The sequence below is a fragment of the Mastomys coucha genome, unplaced genomic scaffold (assembly GCF_008632895.1).
Source record: "Mastomys coucha isolate ucsf_1 unplaced genomic scaffold, UCSF_Mcou_1 pScaffold23, whole genome shotgun sequence".
In the NCBI taxonomy this organism is placed as follows: domain Eukaryota; kingdom Metazoa; phylum Chordata; class Mammalia; order Rodentia; family Muridae; genus Mastomys; species Mastomys coucha.
This window is the reverse complement of record NW_022196906.1, coordinates 1,242,457-1,267,706: the sequence shown is the minus strand read 5'-3', so window position 1 is coordinate 1,267,706 and position 25,250 is coordinate 1,242,457. Positions and strand designations below refer to the sequence as shown.

Below are 25,250 nucleotides of genomic sequence, written 5' to 3'. Positions count from 1 at the left end.
TACATATTCTTTTGCTTTATCATTTTTCAAAGAGAAATAAACTCTCAAGAATAGCAAAACCCTGGGGTATATCATATTGGTAAGTTATCAAGTACTGCCTAGACTTATTGGAGAAAAGTCTCTGGTAGCAAAAAGGTCGTGACTTGTCTCCTCTGAGCCTCTTTATACAGGAATGGGATGTTTACCCTAACTCTGTGACAAGGAGCAACAAAAGGCCCAAGAGTTAAAACATGTCCTTGTGAGTAGCTAGACCAGAGCTTACTGTTGCAGATCAATAAACTGGAAGCCTAGCCATGGGTAGAGAGTGAGGGCTCAAGCAGGCACTCAGGCTGACTGCCTCAGCTTCCTCAGTCAATTTCCTTTGGATGTTTGAAAATTCCAGATTTAGGAATGCTACCTTTGTTTGCTCTGAATCAGGCTACTCTAACCACATCTGTTGGAATGCTGTAAAATCCATACTTGATGGCTCTCTATCTTCTGTGTTCCTATCTGCTACTTGCTATCTGTTCTTTTACAGTGACTTGCAATATACTTAATAAACTCACCCATTTGAAACCAAAAGCTTAGCTATCAGGGTTCACTCTGTAGACCGGAGCAAACATGCACACGGGGGGTGGGGGGACTCTTACAGTCTTTGCATAGAACCATATATTCCACTAGCTACTGATTGTGTTGATGAATCCTTGCAGTTAAGGACCAAGAATCCAGGTAAAAGTGGCTTAAAGTATAGGGTGATGTGTATTGTCTCATAGAAAGCCAGAGGTAGAAGCCTCTAGTTTTGGTTAATGCAGAGCTTCGCAGTCAGGGGTTTTTGACATGTCAGTGTGAATACGGTATTAGTAGGAAAACCTTCTTCAGTTAGTAATATTAGCTACTTTTCTTTTGCTGTGATATAATACATGATGAGAAAGAATCTAAAGAAGGAAGTTTTATCCTGGATCAAGAAAATATGATTCATATGGGTAGAAAGGACATAATAGCCAGAGCAGGTGTCTGGCTGGCTACATTGCATTCACTGCCAGAAAGCAGGGTGTGATCAATCTCATAGTCAATTCACTTTATCCTTTATATTCAGTTTAGGGATCCATTCCATAGAATTATATGGTCCACATTCAGTATGAATCTTTCCACCTCAGTCAATTTAACCTATACAGTCCTTCCTAGCCACTCCCAGAGGCTTGTCTTCTAGATTATTCTGTATCCCATGAAACTGACAATCAATGTTAGCCATACTAGTATGTCACAACTCCAAAGGAATGCTAATTTCCTGAAGATGTTTTGTGAATAAGTCTTTGCTCACTTTGTCAGTATTCTGGAATCTCTGGCAAGAGTGGGATATTTTTGTTGCCTTCAATTTTATGTCTTGAAATCATAAGCTGTATGCTGTCTTATAAGGGAGCACAGTTTTCTAGGAGGCACTTTGGTTATAAAGACAGAGCCCTCCTGGACAGATTAGTGCTTCCATAAAGGAGTACCTGGAGATACCCTTGGCATTATCTACCAATTTAGGACAAAGTGACAAGATGACACCAGTGAACCAGGAAATGGTAAGAGTTGCTAGTACCTTATCTTGGATTTGTTTGTTTGCAGAACTATAAGAAACAAATGAAATTTCTGATATTTATAAGCCATCCTGTCTATTTTGTTACAACAATAAAAACAACTAAAGCACATGCTGCCTATTTATACCTGTTAAGAGTTCTTGGGCTTTCTCTCTGTGTGTTTTATTACTCAGTTTATTTATATAAATCTCTATTTATGGTAAGTAGAACCTTAGCCCACTGGCACCTTAGTCTTCCTATCTTATTTTCCCCAGTTCTGAGCAACCTTATGAACAGACCCATCACAAAAAGTCCCTTTGACTAATAAACGATATGGACCCCACACACTTATACATGCAAACATTCATTAAACAATGATTAAAATGAGGAAATACTATATTTTCCTCTACTAAGTGGACTGTTAGTGTGTGGCATGCTTTCCACAGACTAATACTGGGTATAATGCTCATGTTTTATATATTACCAGGCTTGAGTTGTAGCCCAGTGATAGAAACTTGCCAAGCGTGCACAAAGCTCTGATTCAGTCTCTACCACTTCAAGCCAAAAGAAAGCAAAGCAAAAAAACAGAAGAAAAAAAGCAATTTTTATACATATGCCAAGGTGTTAACTTTTGTAAGTGTCTAATACCTATTAGACATGGACAGTATTGATCATTCTCTGTTCTATTACAGACAATTTCTTGGCTACTGGTGAAGATTCTGTTTGTAAAGATAAATGTTGTTATATAATGTATTCAGAGATGTGCAAAGATATTATAGTGGCTGTAGCTATTATTACTTGTACACGATTATGAGAAGTAATTTTTGTTTATTTCACAGGTATATGTTTAGTTGTAAAAAATTATGACATGACAATTTTAGAAGGAAGCTAGAATATGCAAATTTCTTAGGCATTCTGATGGAAAATTTATCATGTGCCATCATATTGGCTCACAGTGCAACATTAACTCTGTTCCTTTGCTCTGCCTTCCGAGACTGAAACCTTTGCCAAATAAAAGCTGTTTTATTCCTCATCAGTTGATAGGAAATGACAAAGCCTTTCAGTAAAAATAAACAAATGAACTTCAGAATATCTTGGAGAAAAGGCATGTATTTCAGTCCATGTGTATATGTGAATAACCCTCACCTTCGCCACCCACACAGTACTGAAGAAGATAGGCTAGCCTTAGCTCCCTTAGCTAAACAAGATCATTTCAGTTTTGAAGCTAAATTCACATGACACCCCAGTCAAATCTGTGATATGTAGTCTTTTGGTAAATTTCTGCAAACTAAGGTGTCTCTGTTCTGCTGGCTCACATCGTCTCCCTTGTTTTCAGTAGTAATATGTGGGTCCTGCAACTACTGTTTCAGGATAAGTTCCAGCCAGCTGAGTTCATACTAGTCAAATATGTGTCCCAAGCCTTTACTCATTCCATCTGTTATGGTATGTTGTGACAGTTTTAAATGTCAACATCCAATAACTAGAATCACCTGGAAAAATGTTAATTGAAGAATTATCTTAATCATTTTGGCCTTTGGGCACGACTGTGGAGGGTCACCTCAACTGTTCATTGACCTAGCATATTGTGGGCTGCACATTTCCCTAGGATGGACTCGGAATGTATAAGGGAAGAGACCTGGGTGAGCAAGCAAGCAGGTAGCATGGGTAAATTCATTTCTCTCCATTCTTGACTGTGGATGTGATGAGACTAGTTATTTCTTCTTCAAAGCTGAAATTTTAGACCAACTAAACCCTTTCCTGCCTTATGTTGCTTTTTGTCAGGATATTTGACCTCAACTATAGGAGTGACTTAAGTGTATATGCTCTTCTCTGTTTCCCTTCCGTGCTTCAAATGTGGCCTGCTTCAAGAAGTCTTCTTGGTTTTTGTATCTCCACCCTGTCACCCCTTCTCATATCATTCCTGTGTTCCTCATTTGACATGTTGTTTAGTATTAGCATTGCTCATTAGTGCTTTTTCTCTGTAGGGTGGGATTCGCTTCTGTAAAGTACAGGCCAGATTCCTCCTTTTTCTTGTCCTCTGCCACAGAGCCCTGTAAAATCATCCCAGCCCTCCCTTTCTTCAGGAAATTCCTTGCACAATGTACACACTCTAGCTCCCCAGCAGTAAACCATCTTGCTTCCCTTTGACAGACATCATCTTTATGTCCATTGTGAACTTTTCTGTTCCTTAAAAAAAATTATGGTTTGCATTTTATGTGTAGATATTACTGGATTTTAGTTTGCTCTTTCAGAAACTACAGAGTCAGAATATGGTTGGTTGATTCGACATTCTACATTCAGCACCTGGTGCAGAATTGACTAAATGAATTCGACCTTGAGCCTCAAATGAATAACATAGTGCCTGGACAGATGAGCTCAGTATCACATAGCATAAATAATTCAACACTGATTAGTGTTTTCCTCATAGTTATCAAATTCTCCGACACTATAAATTTCACTGGATTAATGTTTTTTCTTGAATTTATTAATTTGGGAAAAGCTTGATGGTGTTAGTTACAGAAGAAGAGATATGAAAGACATAAATCTTCACAAACTTATGGAAAAAAACAAACATATTGAATTCTGAATAAAAATGTCAAAAAATTATGAGATTCATCCTGATGTAGTATGCTAAAGATCATCATGTACAAAATATAAATGTTTGCTCTGAGCATGGAGAGGAGATAAATATCTGGCACATGCTCCATTAGTGCACTATTGGAGCACAACAATAGCAATGCACATTGTCTCTGTAAAGAAATATGTGTTTAAATAAAGTTTGCTCTCCTATATTTGTTGTTGGTAAAAACATCTTGTAATCTAGTTACCGGTTTCTTCCTTTGCAAAATAGTGAAAACATAAATTCCTCTACTGAACTGCTGTAAACAGCCTGGAAATGTGGATAATTTTTTCAGCAAATGAAAGCAGAACAGAAATGTCATTAAGCTGAGCAGAGAAAAGAATAACCCAAAAGCTTGAATGCCAGCTGAATCCTGGGAGTTAGAGGGTGGGGGCCACTTCCGAGAACAATTCAGCTTCAGCAAGCGGAGAAGCAGATGCAGTAAGATGCAGACATATAGATAAATATGTCAGTGTTCCAAACTTCTCTTTCTTCGATGCTGCCTCTAGACATATTAGGCGTAAGAGCTACTCTGTTAGCTTTTTTTCTAATAAATTTAAGATGACTTCAGCTGAAGGACACATTGAAAATCTAAAATGATAAAGTACCACCTGATTCTACCTACTTAGTGCCTCCTAATTATTATAAAAATTTTATTGATCACTTCTAAATGAAAACTAGGGATTTTTGGGTTGCCAAGATGGCTCAATGGATAAAGGTACCTCATGATCTTAGTTCAACCCAGGACCCATGTGTTGGAAAGAGAACAGACTCCTGGAGATTTTTCTTTAACCTTCATAGGCATGGTGTAGCATGAAAGTGTGTATGTGTTCTCCCATTCGTGCATACACACACACACACATACAAACACACACACATACACACACACATACACACACACATACACACACACAGAGGAAGAGAGAGAGCGAGAGAGAAAGAGAGATAGACAGACAGGCAGATAGACAGACAGACAGACAGACAGAGACAGAGAGAGCAAAGTAAATAAGAATGTAAATATTTTACATATTTTAAAAGTTCCAGTTTAACAAGAATGAAAAAATTCATAAGGTAGCACAAGTTCTAATCACAATAATGATTTCATAGTGTTAAATTTTGAACAGATATTTATACACTCATAGAAACACATATTTCAGGAATGTGTGGAAGTAGGCAGTGACGTGTGTACTTTTCAGTTTAGATTTACTAAAAAGTGTCCCTCTCTTAAGCAGACTATGCTGAGAAAAAAGTTGCATTGTGCATTATATTTTTCAAGTACATTTATAGGAATGCCCATATATATCTGTCCTACCAGCACAAGATTCTCTCTATGAATGTCTTCAACTAAGGAAATAGTTTAAAAACCACAGCAATGTCAATAAAAGTATATCAATTTCATTGTATCTTAGGTTCATTCTGGGTTCCTAAATGATTTTTCAGTCATGGATAAATCATTGAAATTCTGGGCTAGGTATCCTGTCTTTTCATATATTCTAGAGGAAAGGACTTATCTGTATTGTATTAAGAACCTTGCACCAGGCTGAAATCAAGGGGAACATCTTCCTTAATGGACAACTTCTTGCTACAGAAACATGTTTAGCAAACCAAATAAGAATTTTGAGTTGTAATTAATCTACCCATGTTTATTTTTTCCTTATTTTTAGACTAAAAATAAAGGGTCAGACAGTAGTTCCAACTTATGTATCATATCTGGGCTGTGGTAGCTTCAGGAATGCAAGCAATGAAGTGATTCTTCTCAGTCTGAATCACTAGCAAGGATCTGTTACCAAAATAACTTAAACAGTATTATTTGGGGAGATGAAGGTTCTAGCGGTCAGCTCCTAAGAACATCCAATGGTAGATTAGATCGTTGTCCCATTTCATTCTCTGTATTTTACAAATTCTGTTATCTCTTTGTGATTTTCTACTTAGGGCCATAATTTAGTTTCTTGCCTTGCTGGTGCTGGTCCTGAGAATGTGGCTGGACTGTGGTGAAAAAATCCAGAGGGAAGTACTAATTCTTTAGTTTTCTCAAGTGTTTTTATTTAAATCTCTTGAACTTTCATAAGTGGCTTGGACAGAGCATTTTGTTGAACAGGGAGTTTGGATAAGGGTCAGAAATATACACAGCAGATCTAGATCTAGCTTGAAGCTAAGAGAAATCCAAGTCATTTTATGTTGGTCAAAACCCACTTTCCCCAGACATGAAAGAAGATACATTATTTCTATTTTAAACCACTGAGTTTTGAGATGGCCATTACACAGCTCAACATGCCAACAGCTAACTAGGATACACAAGAACAATATATTTCAAAATTAAGGACAGATATAGCTACTGATACAGATATTATTGAAGGAAAAATATACACACCTTGGCTGCAAGCATACTAGAAGTTCTGGTATCTGTGAGTGGAATATTCAGGTAAGTATTAAAACCTCCTAATTTCTTAAGTGCTGAAATTTCTCTTCAGTGCTCTGATACATTGAAATGACCATTTTTTTCTGATGTTCTGCCTTGGTTAGTTGAGCAAACAACAAAAGAAGGATGTACCACACAAAGGCATGCTATATCAATAAAAGAAGATTGTTTTAAAGTAGGATATAACAGAAGACCTTAGTTATGTATTACAGTAGAATTTTTAAGACAATACAGAATGTATTGTAAAATATACTGAATGCATTCATCTTGCTTCATTAAAACAGTTCCACAAAATCAAGTGCAAGTTTCTGTTCTGTAGTGTGGTTTCAGTTGATTGCGTTTTTTTGTGTGTGTGCTTTAAAATTTTAACTTAATGGGCTCCTTCGGGACATTGTTTAAGATAAGTAGTTGACTGAACTCCCTTTGGAAGACTATTGCATTAATTTATGAAGTCTGCCTGAGTAAACAGAACTGTTTGTAGAATAATGCTTTCATGATTATTATTTAGAAGTATCACATTACCATACCCTACTTTTTTTTTGTTCCACACACAAGGGACAGATTTTATGCTTCCAATTTTTTAATGTCTTTTTCGAAAACATGTGGTCCAACTAACAATGATAAGAAAGGAACAAGCTGACCTTAAAACTGACAAAAAGTAAGTGACATGATATCTTAGTTACTGTCACTACTATGTTAAGTCAAATTTAGCATATATGCCTGAAGTTAAAAAAATATATTTAGGTTTATATACACAAACACACACACATACACTGGAATATGTAGTTTACTTTTTGTTGCTATTAAGATTTCCTGGATTCCATGAGGGTAATGAATTACATAAAGTGTACAGATTTGGTATTTATTTTCTTAAAGGCCTTTTGGTATAAATTTTTAGATAGTCAAAAGTAAAAAAGAATATAAAACTTTTGCCCAAAGAAATAGAGCATATATGCACAACCCTTTGAGTCAGCAGCCACAGACAAATTCTGCAGCAACTAACATAATAAAACAATTACAGTCATTTCAGTGTTGTGTAGGCTGGACAAAGGTATAATTAAGTAACTCAGAGATCTTGTAAGTAAGCGTGGCATGATGAGCAAGAGCCCTGCCATCCCATCTGTGGACCCTGCCTCATGTCTCTGAGCAGCATGGCTCCTGCTCACTTCCTGGAGTTCTTTATCTATCTTGATCTCAGAGCTTCAGTATCTTCATTTTTGAAATTAGGGCTTTTCTTGTTTATTCCTTTACCAAAGAAAGATTCACAGAACCATTTTCAAACACACCTACTGGGAGACATCTAAGATGTGTTGGTTTTGAGCACAAGTGGAAAAGAACATTGAGAATTCTAGCAAGAGGTCTTAATCTAGTATATAAAAGGAGGGTGTTAATACATTCTGATAAACTGCAACATTTCTCTTTAGTGTCTGGGCCCAATATCACATAAAGACAATTTTGTGTTAAGAAACAGGACTATCTTTTTCATGAAACACATTATGGAACTATAAGGTTTAAGTAAACATGGCATGGAAACACACTTCTCAGTGCTTCTAAGATTGAAATATTATTTTAGTCACATACTTCCACATGGAGTCTGTGACAGAAATGTCCGCAGGCTGACAGAAAGACTATTGTACCACTGGGCTTCACTTAGGAACAATTTGCAATTTTCCTGTACATATAAAAGTCAAATTATGTTTAATATTAACCATGTTTTAATGTAGAAATCCAGCACAGTTAAGAAAATGGTAAAAAAAAAACTTGGAAAGAAATAAGTAATTTGATGGTAGATATTTCTTCAAAGAATCCTTGCTTTTATTTGCTCTCATAAACTTAAACATTATATATCACATATACAATGTGTGTAATATACATGACATTGATTAGCCTCCTGTGGTCAGAAATCACCTAAGAAGTCACAGGGTTTCCTTCTGCAACTCCACAAATTTTCTCTCTTATAAAATGCAATTTGGCATTTAGTGTGAAAATGAAGTTTTCCTCTCTTTCACTAGAGGAGCATCAAATAGGTCATGAATATCCTTGCACAAATGCTTCTAGAATACTTCAACATTATATGATATGAAGAAAATGGAAACAGTCTAATACACCACTTATCATACTTCTGTTCACATTGCAAGTGTAGCACAAAATATAAAATAGTTTGGAGCATATAAATATTCTGCAAAGAACCACAGTGGGTTGACATTCAATTGTATGCAAATGTCTGAAGTCAGTGTCTTCCTAATATTTGCTAGTATTGTCAAAACAATGAAGCAGATACTTAGACCCCTGTCAAAAAATGTGCATACAAATTACCCATTTGCACACATAAGTGTCAAATCTGTTCAGACGACCTGATTTTAAGATGCCATGTGTAGAATATGGATTGTGTTCTTACCCAGTGGCACTGTCATCTTAACACAGTATCCTAAATGATTGAAGCTGCAGCATAATCCTCTGAATCAATACCTGGAGGGTTTCTTGGCCATCAACAAAATATGAACATTATCATTCTTCAAAATACAAAGAAAGTTACACACTTGTGGGACTTTGCTCCAGGCCCCTGTTCCTAATTGAGGTGCCACTGGCAGTTGCTAGCTGCTGGGGGAGAAAGAATCATTCGTTTTGAACATCTGTTGACTGGTGGATTTTCCATGATCTAGTGGTTACCTGTACAGATACGGGCAGCACTAATTGGACTTGTGTCTTTGATTGTGTAAAAGGATGACTCAATCTATATGCAAATCCTCAGACCCGCTGTTGGGGAACTTTCGACTCTGAGGCAGCCAATCCAGAGCCAAAGTGAAGAGCACTACCAGTGCCAACCAAAGGAACAAAGCTGGACATCCTCCCGAAGCCCCAAACTAGGCACAGTTTTCCTTGATTGATGGTGTGAGGTGCAAATCCATTGCTTTGCTTCAAAAATTACCTGAGCCTCTCAAATAAAGTAGTTTAGGAAAAGCAACAAAATGGAGAAAATATGTGACTCTACCTGCTATGTCAAGTTCAGTCATAACACATGTCCCCTGCAAACAAACACGTGGCATAGGGCATCTTGGAAGGACCAAGATCAGAATAATGCTTCGGCTGGGAAGCTCCCAAGGAAAACAAGCAAGACACAAAGCTTCTAGAAAGGGAAGATGTCAACTCTGCAGGGATACACATGTGGAATTTGGGAGTCTCTCAGCAGCTCTGGGGAGGCTAAGGCAGGCAGAGCTGTGTCCCCCTTAAGCCCTGTCTCTGCCATGGCAGCTTCTGAACTCCAATCTAGGACAGTGCCTATTGCATCTTCTGACTGTTCTCTGCTGACTATTTCAGAGAGTCCATAGCCAAACTATCTGGGAAAGAGACTGCCACCATCATTTCTGTTAACAGGATAGCAAGGCCCTGGTAGAAGTGATTGCAGTGTTCATAGGCATGCAGGTAAGTAAGGACCAAAGAACTCGGGGTCAACTTCTCTGATTCAATAGCTTTCCATGCTTTGATTTATATCTCTGCTCTGACTCCAGTGTTTATGCCAGCATGCACAGAGTATGGTTCTTCACAACTACAATTGGTACAAAATATTATTTCATGGGACACAGTAATATGTCTTTGTTTTACATGAGGTACTTTTTTAATATTTGCATTTTATAGATTACTATTGGATCTAGATCAAGTCAACATTTTCAAAGAACAGATACTAAATATTTTGTGGTAAGCCATGAACCTGTGACATTAAACATATGAAACATCTTACTTCCCCATTGAGACATATTCTGTCTAGTATATTCTTACTTGTATTAGCTAAGAATATTCCTCCACTAAAACTGATCTTTCCTGTAATTCTAACAAAGAGGGTAGAGGCTGGTTGCTAACCCTGAAGACATTTGCACCAAAGTCATTGCTATACATTCAATTACATTTTTTTTCTTTGATTTTTATCATTATCTATAGCTTTGGCTTGCTTGTTGCAAATCCAAGTGCTGATTATCTTGCTTTGAACTTTCTCTGTAGAGAGGCCACAGAACATAACTTTCATATCAGGAATCTCAACTGTAATAGGGCTTCACTTTTGGATGTCATTGAAATCAATGAAATGTCTGTATTTTTCACATAGTTCATACGTAGTAATTTGTGGCTATCCTTGGAACATCGGGTTCAGTATCTCTTACACACAGACCCACTGCAGCTCTACATTCTAGATGAAGAACACTGCAGTTAGTATTCAAAATAAAACAGAGCCTTTAAGGTTGGTAAAGATCTTTTCCCAATCTGTTCATTGCTGTTTTGTCTTATTGACAGTGTCCTTTGCCTTACAGAAGTTTTGCAATTTTATGACGACCCATTTGTTGATTGTTGATCTTAGAGCATAAGCCATTGGTATTCTGTTCAGGAATTTTTCCTCTGTCACCATGTGACTTTCACTTTTATTAGATTTAGTGTATCTGGTTTTATGTGAAGGTCCTTGATCCATTTGGACTTCAGCTTTGTACAAGGAGATAGGAATGGTTCCATTTGCAATCTTCTACATGCTAACCACCACTTGAACCAGCACCATTTGTTGAAAATGCTGTATTTTTTCCACCGGATGATTTTAGGTCCTTTGACAAAGATCATGTGACCATATGTGTGTGGGTTCATTTCTGGGTCTTCAATTCTATTCCATTGATCTTCCTGCCTGTTTCTGTACCAAATGGCAGTTTTTATCACTATTACTCTGTAATAAAGCTTGAAGTCAGGGACGGTGAGTTCCTCAGATGTTCTCTTATTGTTGAGAATAGTTTTGGCTATCCTGGGTTTTTATTATTCTAAATGAACTTGAGAATTGCTCTTTTTTTTTAGGTTTTTCAAGATAGGGTTTCTCTGTATATCCCTGGCTGTCCTGGAACTCACTCTGTAGACCAGGCTGGCCTCAAACTCAGAAATCCACCTGCCTCTGCCTCCCAAGTGTTGGGATTAAAGGCGTGCACCACCACTGCCCAGCGAGAGAATTGGTCTTTTTAATTCTTTGAAGAATTGAGTTGGAATTTTGACAGTGATTGCGTTGAATCTATAGATTTCGGCAAGATGGCCAGTTTTACTATATTAATCTTGCCAATCCATGAGTATGGAGTATCTTTCCAACTTCTGAGATCTTTGATTTCTTTCTTCAGAGACTTGAAGTTCTTGTCATACATATCTTTCACTTGTTTTGTTAGAGTCACACCAAGATATTTTATTTTATTTTTGACTATTGTGAATGGTGTTGTTTCCCTGATTTCTTTCTCTACTTTTTTATCATTTGTATAAAGGAAGGATACTGATTTGTTTGAGTTAATTTTATATATAGCCACTTTGCTGAATTTGTTTATCAGCTTTACTAATTCTCTGGTGGAACTTTCGGGGTCACTAAAGTATACTATCATGTCATCAACAAATAGTGATATTTTGACTTCTATCTTTCCAATTTGTATCCCTTTGACCTCCTTTTGTTGTCTAATTGCTCTAGATAGAATGTCAAGTAATATACGGAATAGACAAGGAGAGAGTGGACAGCCTTGTCTAGTTCCTGATTTTAGTGGGTTTGTGTCAAGTTTCTCTCCATTTAGTTTGATGCTGACTTTGGTTTGCTGTATATTACTTTTACTATATTTAGGTAAGGGCTTTGAATTCCTGATATTTCCAAGACTTTTAACATGAAGGGATGTTGAATTTTGTCAAATGCTTTTTCAGCTTCTAATGAAATGATTATGTGGTTTTTTTTTGAGTTTGTTTATAGTGAATTACATTGATGAATTTCTGTATATTGAACCATCCCTGCATCCCTGGGATGAAGCCTACTTTATCATGGTGAATGATCATTTTGATGTATTCTTAGATTTGGTTTACAAGAATTTTATTGAGTATTTTTGCATCGATATTCGTAAGGAAAATTGGTCTGGAGTTCTCTTTCTTTGTAGGAAGTAAGTGTGGTTTAGGTATAAGCCTAATTGTGGCTTCATAGAAAGAATTGGGTAGTGCTCCTTCTGGTTTTATTTTGTGGACTTCTTTGAAAAGTATTGGTGTTATGTTTTCTTTGAAAGTCTGATAGAATTCTGCACTAAACTCATCTGATCCTGGGCTTCTTTTGGTTGGGAGACTTTTAATAATTGCTTCTATTTTTTTTCAGGGGTTATGGGACTGTTTAGATGGGGCTGTCTGATCCTTATTTAACTTTGGTACCTGGTATCTGTCTCAGAAAATTGTCTATTTCATCCAGATTTTCCAGTTTTGTTGAATATAGACTTTTGTAGTAGGAACTGATGATTTTTTGAATTTCCTCAGTTTCTGTTATTATATCTCCCTTTTCATTTCTGATTTTGTTAATTTGGATACTGTCTCTATGCCCTCTGGTTAGTCTGGCTAAGGGTTTATCTACCTTATTGATTTTCTCACAGAATGAGCTCCTTTTTTTGTTGATTCTTTGTATAGTTCTTTTTGTTTCTACTTGGTTGATTTCAGCCCTGAATTTGATTATTTCCTGCCTTCTACTCCAGTTGGGTATATTTGCTTCTTTTTGTTCTAGAGCTTTCATGTATGCTTTCAAGCTGCTAGTGTATGCTCTCTCCAGTTTCTTTTGGGAGGCACTATCTAATATATACATTGAACTCAAGAAGTTAGACTCCAGAGAACCAAAGTACCCTATGGGGAACAGAGTTAAACAGAGAATTCTCAACTGAGGAATACCAAATGGCTGAGAAGAACCTAAAGAAATGTTCAACATCCTTAGTCATCAAGGAAATGCAAATCAAAACAACACTGAGAAACCACCTCATACCAGGCAGAATGGCTAAGATCAAAAACTCAGGTGACAGCAGATGCTGGCGAGGTTGTGGAGAAGGAGGAACACTCATCCAATGCTGGTGGGATTGCAAGATGGTACAACCACTCTGTAAATCATTCTGGTGGTTCTTAAGAAAATTGGACCTGAGGACCTAGCTATACCATTCCTGGGCATATACCCAGAAGATACTCCAACATGTAATAAAGACACATCCTCCACTATATTCATAGCAGCCTTATTTATATAGCCAGGAGCTGGAAAGAACCCAGATGTTTATCAACAGAAGAATAGATACAAAAAATATGGTACATTTACACAATGGATACTACTCAGCTATTAAAAACAGTGACTTCACAAATTTTACAGGCAAATGGACGGATCTAGTAAATATCATCCTGAGTGAGGTAACTCAGTCACAAAAGAACAAACACGGCATGTACTCACTAATAAGTTGATAATAGGCAAAGAGTGTAGAATACAACTCACAGATCACATGAAACTCAAGAGGAAGGAAGATCAAAGAGTGGATGCTTCAGTCCTACTTATAAGAGGGAACACTATAATCAAGGGAAGTAGAGGGTGGGAAGGAATTGGGAGGAAGAGCAGAGGGGGAGGGGAAAAGAGGGGCAGAATCAGGTATTGGAGGAGATGGAGGAGGTGTACATAGGGTCAGGAAATTGAACAGAGGTGTGTAGCAATGGGGGATGGTTAGTGGTTGTTGCAACCAGAAAGTCCTAGATGCCAGGAAAGCAAGAGCCTCCCAGGATCCCAAAGACATGACAGTAGCTGAAATACCTCACAAAGGGGGCAGAGAGAACCTGTTGAGACCATTTCTAGAGGTTAGGCATGCCCTCCCCCCACTTGAGGGATAAGGCTATCCACCCATCTCCAAAATTTTGACCCACAATTGCTCCTGTGTGAAGGAAATACAGGGACAAAGAGTAGAACAGAAACTGAAGAAAAGGCCATTCAGAGACTGCCCCACCTGGGAATCCAACTCACATGCAGACACCAAAGCCAGACACTATTGCTGATGGCAAGAAGTGCTTGCTGACAGGAGCCTGATATAGGTGTCTCCTGAGAGGCTTTGCCAGTGCCTGACTGATTCAGATGCGAATGGGATGCTAGCAGCCAACCATTAGACTGAGCACAGGGACCCCAATAGAGGAGTTAGGGGAAGGACTGAAGGAGCTGAAGGCATCTTATCTGGCATTAATTGGAGGGGAGGCCCTTAGTTCTGTGAAGACTTGATCCCCCAGTGTAGAAGAATGCTAGGGTAGTGAGGTGGGAGTGAGTGGTGGGTAGGGGAGCACCCTCATAGAAGCAGGGTAAGGGTGGATTGGGATAGGGGTTTTGCAGAGGAGAAACTTGAAAAGAGGATAACATTTGAAATGTAAACAAATAAAATAACCAAATTAAAAATATATGGTTTAAATATCAAAAAAATAACCCCACAGCCTTTATTTAAAGTTAGTATTTTGAGCTCTTTTTTTTTTTTTTTGATTTAGAAAAGTAAAAGACTCAGTAATAGTTTTGCTTGATTTGCCTGAGATATTTTGCTTTATTTTTGTTTCACTTCATCTAGTTTCTAATGAAAAACAAAATCAGTGTTCTTATCTTCTTTGTTCTTAATATCACAAATCGGGTTCCTGGTTTTGAATGCCAGAGTTCAAATTCTGCTTAGTTCTAGTACTCCTAAGGGATACTCTGAGAAACAACATGTGGATATTTTCCTGATACTGAGTACATAAGAATACACCAGTAGTTAAGGTAGGAGACATGCCAAATGGAATATTTGTGAGTTATAAATAGTAATAGAAAAGAAGATTCTTGAAGAAGCTCTTGTCCCTGTCCCTCGGAGCAGATACAGCCAATTGAGGAACAAATGCTCTCCAGCCATTCTAATAATAAGAAATCTCATAGGCCTGCTGCCATGCCAGCCCTCTCAACACTTTCCCCTGTCCAGGCTGGTAAATTCAGTGTCCTGGAAGAAAACAGATAGGAGCCGAACTGATTTATCTTTTCTTTGCCATCTTAAAAAAAGGAAGTTTTTGTTTACCAGGCTTTGTTTCTCATTTTCATGGTTAGAAAAATAGGAAATTCTACAGACAGGTGGGCTTCCACCATACCAATTACCACAGCAATTCCTTAGCTCCAGTCAAATACTGCTGAGAATGGTAAGGCCACAGAAACACCACTCCGAGAATGCTTTACTATAGCATTACTATAGGAGACTGTTGCAGAAGTGCTCCCAGATGTGCTCCCTCTCTCATTCACACAGTTGGTAGAATATCCAAATGACTATGTCTGTGGTGACAAGGGGCCTTTTCTGGTTTATTTGGGATCTTTCAATATAGATAACTATTCTATGAAGGTCTGGCCTTTGTTTGTGTCCATCACCACAAATGAAAAGAACACCTGTAAAGACTTTGGGGTAACTCCCAATGAAGTCTCTACCTATTTTCTATTAAAACACTCCTACTTACTAGAGAAAAGAAGAGGCAGAGATGGGTGGGCAGCACAAAGCCAAAGACTGAAAGAATCTTCACTGATGCTCACTGGCTGAATGAAGATAATGAGCCATTCAGAGTTTGACCAGGGTCTTTGTGCACGAAGTGACAACTTTAACTATCACATGGAAGCAGAGGCTTCCATTGTGCGAGTGTCTGTAGTGAAACTAGGGTTGGGGGCTGTTTTTTTTGAGAAACTTAGACTAGCCTTGCTATATACCAATTTCCACCATCTTAATGCATTGGTCATAGAATCAATCACAGGAAAACATGGGCAGAACAATTTACATGAAGCAAAACAGAACTAAATAAAGGTCAAGAAAGTCCTGGGATACCTCAGGCATGCCTTCTCTCTAGAACCCAAGTGGGTGAAGTCTTTCTTACAGACCCACTTCAGTGACATTTCTAGTAAGGATAGTTCCAAAAATTCCCCTCACTCTACTGTTATAACACACAAATACATTTACCTGCTAAATAACTACCCTCTATACATCTATTATTAATTTCTATTCCATAACAAGGCTCAGCAACCATGGATTTTTATCTCCATTAACAGGCGACTTGTCTGCAGGAGGATACTGACTCCCATTCTCCTGCCTACCTTTATATCCCCAGATCCCTTCAAGGTCATGAAAAGTGATTATTAAATAGTTATGATAAGGAACTAATGACATGTCTCTAAGACCATCCCTAAGTGTGGAAAACAAATGCTTTTTATATTCAAAGCATCCACCAACTCACTGTGTCCATACAGTTTTGGACACTTTACAGGACTGAGTCAAAAGGCTTTCAGTGAGTTGTTTTGCCTTTCATTTATTTGCTAGAAGAATCAATTGAAGGAAAGGGTAAGACAAAGCCCAGAAATAATGCTAATTAGAATAGAGAGCCAATGAAAATAGCTTCCCAACTTAGCATGGTTCAGAAATCAGTGGGAAGTATATATAGTTGTAGGCAAAAGGTTTATTAACATTGTTGTTAAGGGGACTGTTTTCCATTGTGCAGGTGGGCCTGTGTTCATTTTGTTATTTAGTCCTATTTTTGACATATATCGTGAACAAGACACAAGACTGGAATTTTTTTTCAGAATTTCAGGTTGTGCAATGCAAGGGAGCTGACATAGAAACATGTAATGCTAGAAGTAACTCAGAAATAGTTTCAATATAACAAAGCTAAATTTTCCTAGAGTAAAAGCACAATAAAGATATAATGGGTGTTCTGACTTTGAGACCTCATTGTTCTCTTACTGACACTTTGTCTAAACTTGTGTGTTACTGTAAAGCAGATTGTGGAACAGTGGAAATCTCAGTTCTTAATCCTGGGGTGCTGCATTAGCAACCATATTTTTTTTTCCTAAATTTCACTGAAACTTTCAAGTGATGATTTAACTGTGTATTCAGTCTTGATTACTCTCTGTCTCTCTCTCTGTCTCTACTCAGTGTGTATGTGTCTATGTAATATCCATGTATGTATGGTATATTTATTTGTGAATGTGTGTGTGGCATGTCCATGATCACTTCCAGTATCAGTTCTTGTGCTCCACCTTTGAGATAGGGTCTCATGCTGTTTGCCTCAGAGTATATGTAGGCCAGGCTAGTTAGCCACAAATCTCCAGGGATTCTTTTGTTTCTCCCTCACAGCTTGTTTTGACATTCCTGGGATTCCAGACAACTGCTACCAGATCCAGCTTTATATTGGTCTTAGGGATCTGAACTCAGGTCCTTACTAAGGAAGAAACTCAGGGCTTCCTAGAGCTAGGCAATTGTTCTGCTACTGATCAATATCCTGTGCCATCAGGCAGACTTTAAAAGAAGGACTCTAAACAATGTAAGTACATTTTTTTTTAATTAAATTTTTTCTTATTTACAATATTTCCTTTCCCAGGTTTCCCTCCAAAAATAAAAATTAAAAATTAAAAAAAAAAGAAAATTAGAAAAAAAACCAAAAACTAAAACAATCCCCTGTTCCCTCTCCCCTCCCTCTGTTTACCATCCCATCCCCTCCAACTTAGCCAGTCATGATGGGAGGAGCCAGAACTACAAAAATCAATGTGTTTTCAAGATTAAATACTTTTTTTGGATGTAAAATATTCTTCACAATAAATATTCTTCATTCTGTTCTATTTTAAAAGTAGATACAGATCTTATTTTTTACAGATTTAATGAGTAAGTTACAACTATAGCTGTATAGCATTATTCAAATAAAAGCTTAGTAATGTGAAAAAAAATGTAAGTGAATATAAGTACTCAACAGGCTGTGATTATTATATATGTGAAACATGAAATTTAATCAGACATTCTGTTTTTTTTCACAGAAATAATCCCCACATTTACTTTGCTTTGCAAAGCAACATACACTGCCTTAAACATCACCTGACTATGGGGCCATCAATTATTTAAGGTTTGTTGTTATTGTTGCACTAAGGCATTGGTTCTCAACTTAGTGGTTCATGATTTCATGATTCCTTTGGGGGTCTTGAAAGACTCTTTCACAGTGGTCATATATCAGATATCCTGTATATTAGATACTTACATTATGATTCGCAGCAGTAACACAATTGCAGTTATGAAGTAGCAAGAAAAAATAACTTTATGGTTAAGGGTCACCACAACATGGGGATCTGTAGTAAGAATTACAGCATTAGAAAGACTGAGAGCCACTGCATTGTCTTAAAAAGAAGGGAATTGTAGAAGCTATTACTGTGGTTTATTCTAGAAAACAAAATGAAACAAAACAAACAAATTAAACGAAACACATTTTTTTCTTTTTTAAATCTACTACGAAGTCAGTGTTCTCTCTTCCATTTTCTGAACATTTAGGCTGTACAATGAGAATTGATTTTCTGAGAGATAGCCACAAGACTGTAGAATTCTCACATTTCAAAGAATCAATTTATGGTCTCATACCACACTTGCAAAGGAAAAATATTCAAGAAATATTTAAAGTATTCCTGGAGAAAAAGCAATAATCTCAGGTTACCTACATGAGCACATCTGGTTAATTCACAAACCATCAATCTACACTTCTATACACAAGGATTCATGGCACATTTGATGTTTGGGAGTGTTTATAATCTTCATGTTTATTACATGATTAGATGATGCTTTTAATTAAAATTTGGGTTAAGAAAATTATACATATAGTATTTGAATCACCAATACTACTGAGTGAAGTCAGTAAATTAAGTGATATACAAAACAGGAATACCAAATAGCCGGGGACACTGTGTTTATCTTTGGAGAGTCCACCTGTTTTGTGAAGAAGATTTAGGAGCAGAGTGGGTGGTGAAAGTAGATGATTCCTGTCAAGTCTGCCTTGCTGTGTGAGTTAGGGGTTGATGTGTTAGAATGGCGGCTCTCGTCAGGACACACTACACATTAGGCCCAAACAGTTCCATGTCTAAGAGGTTTAATTGGGAGAGAGAAACAGGGTGGTGGCAGAAAGAGAAAAGGCTAAGAGAGAGAGCAAGGGAGGAGTGTTCCCCATATATATGCGTGTGTGTGTGTGTGTGTGTGTGTGTGTGTGTGTGTGTGTTGACATGGTGGCCACAAGTAAAGGTGGGAGGTGAACCCAATGGATTCTGAGAATATGGTGGCTGTTGTCTTGACAACAGGTCTGTGAGGCCCGCCTATGTGGTGTTACCGATTTTGGAGGCCCTGATGCCAACAAGGGTGATAAGAATTAATTAGTCAGACCTCTTTGCTTCCTTCTGGGTCAAGGGTAAACAGTAAAGCTTACTTCAAAGCAAAAATGCCAGAAAAACTAAGTAATTACATCAAGGTAACAGAACAGCTCCCCTTAAACTGATTTCTGTTTGGTACCTAGGCAATGGTAACATTAAAGAAGATCTTAGTTTCTTTTAATGTGAACCTTCAACTTTTGCTTTACCAAAACTAGAATAAAAGAACAGTAACATAAAAATACTCTTTATCCTACAACAAACAAACAAAACAACAACAACAAGACCTTAATCATTTCTCTATAATTTAATAGAGTTTAATAGACACTGAGGAAATCAAATGACCTGGAGAAATATTGTGTGGGTAAAGCACTTGGAACAAAACAGTGAGGCCAGGGCAGTCTCCAAAATTGCCAAAAAGGTTTGGTTGCCAGCCTGTGATCCCTGTACCTAGAAGTGGAGCCTAGGGATTACAGGACAATCAGACTAGCTGAGTCTGGAAGCTTAGTTCTCAGGAATAGACCCTCAATATGTAAGGAGAAGAATTACTAATAACCCCAACTGCAAACTTTGGCCACCATGTTTGTGTGTACCTATGCATATATGAATACATATGTACACACATACACATGCAACCACAATGATCAAAATAACACTGAATGGTTATGTTTAAATGTCTCTTCAAATATCTGTAAGTAGTAAAAGTTGCTCTAAATATATTTTTTACCAGAAAAATATGTTATTTTTTTCCTCTAAAATTTTATATATTTCTCCATATTAAAAAGTCCCATAAATCAGAGCATCCTTGTCCTGATTTGTTTCTCCACTGTCTGATACCACACAACCAACCCCTCATTTTGCTAAGCCTGTCTCTTTCAGGAAGCTTTTCCTATTCAACAGACTTCACCATTTTCCATGTCTGTTCTCCTAATAATGATTTCCTTCAGGCTGTTCAGAATTTTACTATGGTTTCTTCTTCATATTTAACATCTGCAGTTTGTGTTTATGCATGTGTCCCTTTTTAGATTCTGAGTTCCTATACGAACACAGCTTGAATTTCATATCATTTATGACTGTATTCCCAGAACTCAACTAATGCTTCCCATTATGCAATCAGTCAACATTTGTAATATAAGGAAATAGAGTATGGCCACATTGAGATAATTAGAGCGTGAAGTGATACACAGTCTTTCATCTGAGACAAATAAAGAAAAATAGAAATAAGAGTTCTTTAGGCTGATGCAAGAGCTTCTGCAGGATGGAGCACAGCTGAAAGTTCCTAAATACTGGGTAAGTTCCAGGTCCAGAACTGTGACTATTTTTTTGATTCGTAGGTAGACACTTGCCTTCAGATTTTCTGCTCTGAGGTAGGTGCTTGTTTGGATGGTGGGGTAACTGTGCCCCAGGGTCAGAGAGAGATATACTTAGCTTCTAGACTGCCATGTACTTAATGATAGAATTGACATTGAACTGCTTTCCTCAAAGGTTACCTTCATTCATCTTGTGAAGCTAACAGCCTCTTCTTATCCAGTCTCCATGGATTGTTTTACAGACTGTTTTTCTACTTAAACTTTGTTTTCAATATGACACACATCAAGCAGTGTCCATCCAACTGATAATACCTCTCTTCCTCACTACTTGGTCCTGCATTTTTCAAGGCTTCACCAATATCTCCCTCTCAGCTTTGCAAGATGCTCTTCCATATTCTTCCTATGCTGCTACATGTCAATGAAAACAACTCAATCACCATATGTTTCAAGTCCTTTTTATTCCTTTCCATCATCTTCCTACACCAACTTCTTGTTCTTCCTCCTCTTTCTCTCCTGCCTTTCATTTTGTCTGAAATGGCTAACCTCTCCTCACCTAAAAAATGCCCTCCTTCTACATTCTGCTTCTCATTTCTTTAGTGGCCACAGCCTCTCTGCTATTTATTTGTAGTGCTGAACAATTACCCCTACACAAACTGATTTACCTGTCTACAGCAGGGACCTATGTGTCCTACTAAGGATGCAGCATGGCCCTTCAAATGTCAAAGTCATACCCTCAATTTTCAGAGATGTGAGAAGGATATAGAATGCAGGCCAAATGAAAAGACTAGATATTAACATGTTTAGAAGAAAAATGAGATGTTCTGCATAGCCTGTACTAATAGGTTTTGAAGAGCCAGCCTTGGAATCCACTGGCTTTGAGCAACTATTTCTATGGAAACACATTCTAAGTTCCAAGCAGCACATACACATATGAACTTGTTACCTTAAGGCTTCATGGGGGCATCAGCTGGCACTGGAGTTAGGAGGCAGCCCCCACTCTGGCCACTGGCTTGCCTTTCTGAGAATTGAATGAGTTTCACACCAAAGTGTGAGGGGCAGGCCAAATATCCACCCAAACCAGCACCATTCAGCCAGTGATCCACCAGATGTTTTCTGTCAACTTGGCCTCCCTGAGCATATACCATGCTGATCACTGTGTATTGTGTGCGTAGGGACCTCACAGAGGTAACCTTTTCCCTCCAGGTGAACCCTGAATTTGAGCTCTCAAACTTCAGAGTCCTCTGTGAGCTTGAGTCTGGTGTGCCTGCTGAGGAAGCTCAGGTTGTCTACATGGAACAGCTTCTCACAGATGACCACTGCTCCCTGGGCTCCTATGGACTCAAAGATGGTGATATGGTTGTACTACTTCAGAAGGATAATGTGAGACCTCGGACTCCAGGAAGGACTCCAAACCATCCTCGAGCAGATTTCACTGGGTCTGGGTCGGCTGTGCCTGGAACATCAAGTTCTCGACAACCGCATCAGCATCAACACCATCATCACCATCATCAACGTAAACCATCAACACAGCAAGCAAACGGATTGGCCTCTGGAGAGAGTATGGCCTATGCTCAGGATCTCAACAGCCCTGCCCTGATTCGAAGCATGCTGCTTTCCAACCCCCACGATCTGTCCCTGTTGAAGGAACGGAATCCTGTTTTGGCTGAAGCTCTGCTTAGTGGAAACCTCGAGACATTTTCTCAGGTCCTGATGGAGCAGCAGAGAGAAAGGACCTTGAGAGAGCAAGAGATGTTTCGTCTTTACTCTGCTGACCCATTCAATCAGGAAACGCAGGCTAGAATAGAAGAAGAAATCCGACAGCAGAATATTGAAGAAAATATGAACATAGCTATGGAAGAGGCTCCGGAGAGTTTTGGACAAGTCGCTATGCTCTATATTAACTGCAAAGTTAATGGGCATCCTTTAAAGGCTTTTGTTGACTCAGGTGCCCAGATGACTATCATGAGCCAAGCTTGTGCTGAGAGATGTAATATCATGAGACTGGTGGACCGACGGTGGGCTGGAGTTGCTAAGGGAGTAGGCACACAGAGGATTATGGGCCGCGTTCATCTGGCTCAGATTCAGATTGAAGGTGATTTCTTACAGTGCTCTTTCTCTATACTTGAAGAGCAGCCCATGGACATCCTTCTAGGGCTTGATATGCTCAGGAGGCACCAGTGTTCCATTGACCTAAAGAAAAATGTGCTGGTGATTGGCACTACCGGCTCACAGACTCCCTTCCTTCCTGAAGGAGAGTTGCCCTTGTTTGCTAAACTGTTGAGTGGGGCTGTACAAGAAGAATCTTCAGACAGGGAAGTAGCAGGTAATATCAAACATCCTGTCAAGGGTCCAGGACATAAAAAGCATTGAAGGAGGTCATATATAAGCCATTGCCACAAGGAAGCAAGCCTTAGGTTTCAGGAAATTATAAGACATGAGCTTACTGGCAAAGTCACCATTAAAAACAACTTAGCAACCAACCCTGGCCTTGTGACTGAGTTCACAGATGTGTGACTATGTAAGACATCAGTGATTCATCAGAGTATGTATGTGGGCCCAGTTCTTTACACAGATCACCAAACCTCATCCCGGGGACAGTATGGAGCTTCAAGTTGTCTTCCCAACAGTCTAGGAGAAAGAAAGTCTACCCTATCAGATTGTAGGGTGGCATGTCCAAGCCAAGGGCTATTTATTTTTATTTTGTCCAAGTCCCTATAAAAGAGGTCATTCTTTAAGACTAAAAAGACATGTAAACGAAATGTTTCCACATAAGCAATAGCAACAGTTTTGTATTATGCCCCCCTAAGCCTGTGTCTGTGTGTTTGTGTGTGTGTGTGTGTGTGTGTGTGTGTGTGTGTGTGAGAGAGAGAGAGAGAGAGAGAGAGAGAGAGAGAGAGAGAGAGAGAGAGAGAGAGAGAGAGAACATCTCCCCCCCACACACAGGGCAGAGGTTGAAAAATTTGGATATCTTAATCTCTTTCTACCTTAGCTTTTGAGACGAGTTCTCTCCCAGAATCTGGAACCTTCCCAGTGTTACTACTGTATATTTATCTACCAACTTAATCCATCTTTTTCACATGAATGATAGAGATGAGATCTAGGTCCTTGTGTTCCTACAAAAGGCATTTTACTAACTGAGCCATATCATCAGCATTCCCTGTAACCCCTCTACACTCCTTTTAGAGACAGGGTCTCATGATTCTCAGCCTGGCTTCAGACTTGAGATACGGCTAAAGACATCCTTGTATTTCTGATTCTGCTGCTTCCAAATATGGAGTGAGTGCTGGGAGTACAAGCTGGGCCATCACACCAAATTTGTTGTTATTGGACAGCAAATGTAGGCCTTTGTGCATGGCAGACAAGGATTCCAGCAAATAAGTTTTACCCTAGCTCAAATTACTTTCATATTCAAAGATCTGTCTGTTTTCACACTCATTTTCTTTAGGAAGGGTGTGAGCAGTGCTGCAGAGTCTACTTACTTCTTGAGCTCACTACTACTTATAAATGCCTGCTTAGGGTAACATGCTCACCAGTTTTATACTACTTTACAATTCTACCTCCACACTTTGATATCCTCAAAGCATATCTTTCTCCTTATTTTTAAAGAAAATACATTTGAAGACAGACAATGAGCTAGACTTTTTCATCTTAATTCTAGAAGTTCTTGGTCTGTATAGTGGTGAGCTTGGAAGGTGAGTGTGAGCCATGGTACAGGACTCTGACATCTATTTCAAGATGTCAGTTAGGCCATCTTGAAAATATGTGCCGAGGGCTTTCAGATCTTGACTCATCTGAGAAAGCTTACTTTCAGATTGGTTAATGCTGGGAAGTAGAATCCTTTTCATTTAGTTCCAGCCTAAAATATCTAAGAATAACACTTCAGCTTCCAGAGGCCATCAGAAGCTGGGACAGTATGATTAAGAGGGACATTAGAGGGCTGCAGAGAAAGATCTGTAGCCAGAGTTCTCTTTGATCTTCCAGATGATCCAGCTCAGTTCCCACAGCCAATGGAGACAATGGCTCACAACTAACTGCAACTCCAGCTCCTCAGGATCCAGTGCTCTTTTCTGTACTCTGCATATACTCACATTTACACAGATTCACACAGAGACACATGTTGATACACAGTACTTTTTAAATTAAAAATATTTGTATTATATAAACTCATTCAAATCCAAGAAGTGATGCCCTGAGTTTACCTCACTGTCACTTAGACAAATAACCTACTTTAAGGCCACACTTATCGTCACTGAATTGCTTTATAGGCAGGGCTGCCTTACAGCCAGAATCAAAGATCTGAAGAGTTCTTAAATGTTATAAGAAAAAATAATCTTTCCTTATAATCGTGTTTCACTTTCTTTGGCTTGATTCTTGGTGATACTGATACATT

The 25,250-nt window shown here is 38.4% G+C and overlaps 2 protein-coding genes across 4 annotated transcripts in view; one reads left to right on the top strand and one right to left on the bottom strand.

The window, feature by feature from the left end:
* Pdgfd (platelet derived growth factor D) overlaps window positions 1-25,250 on the bottom strand; it is a 222,117-nt gene that overhangs the window by 91,211 nt on the left and 105,656 nt on the right. The window lies entirely within an intron of this gene.
* On the top strand, window positions 21,784-23,340 carry Ddi1 (DNA damage inducible 1 homolog 1). Its single transcript, XM_031343914.1, has one exon. It carries the CDS (start codon window positions 22,004-22,006, stop codon window positions 23,228-23,230), a length of 1,227 nt encoding a protein of 408 aa, XP_031199774.1. The 5' UTR covers window positions 21,784-22,003; the 3' UTR covers window positions 23,231-23,340.

What these genes read in the sequence shown, in the direction of transcription:
- Ddi1 (XM_031343914.1), top strand. Translation starts at nt 22,004, where the DNA reads ATGCTGATCACTGTGTATTGTGTGCGTAGGGACCTCACAGAGGTAACC.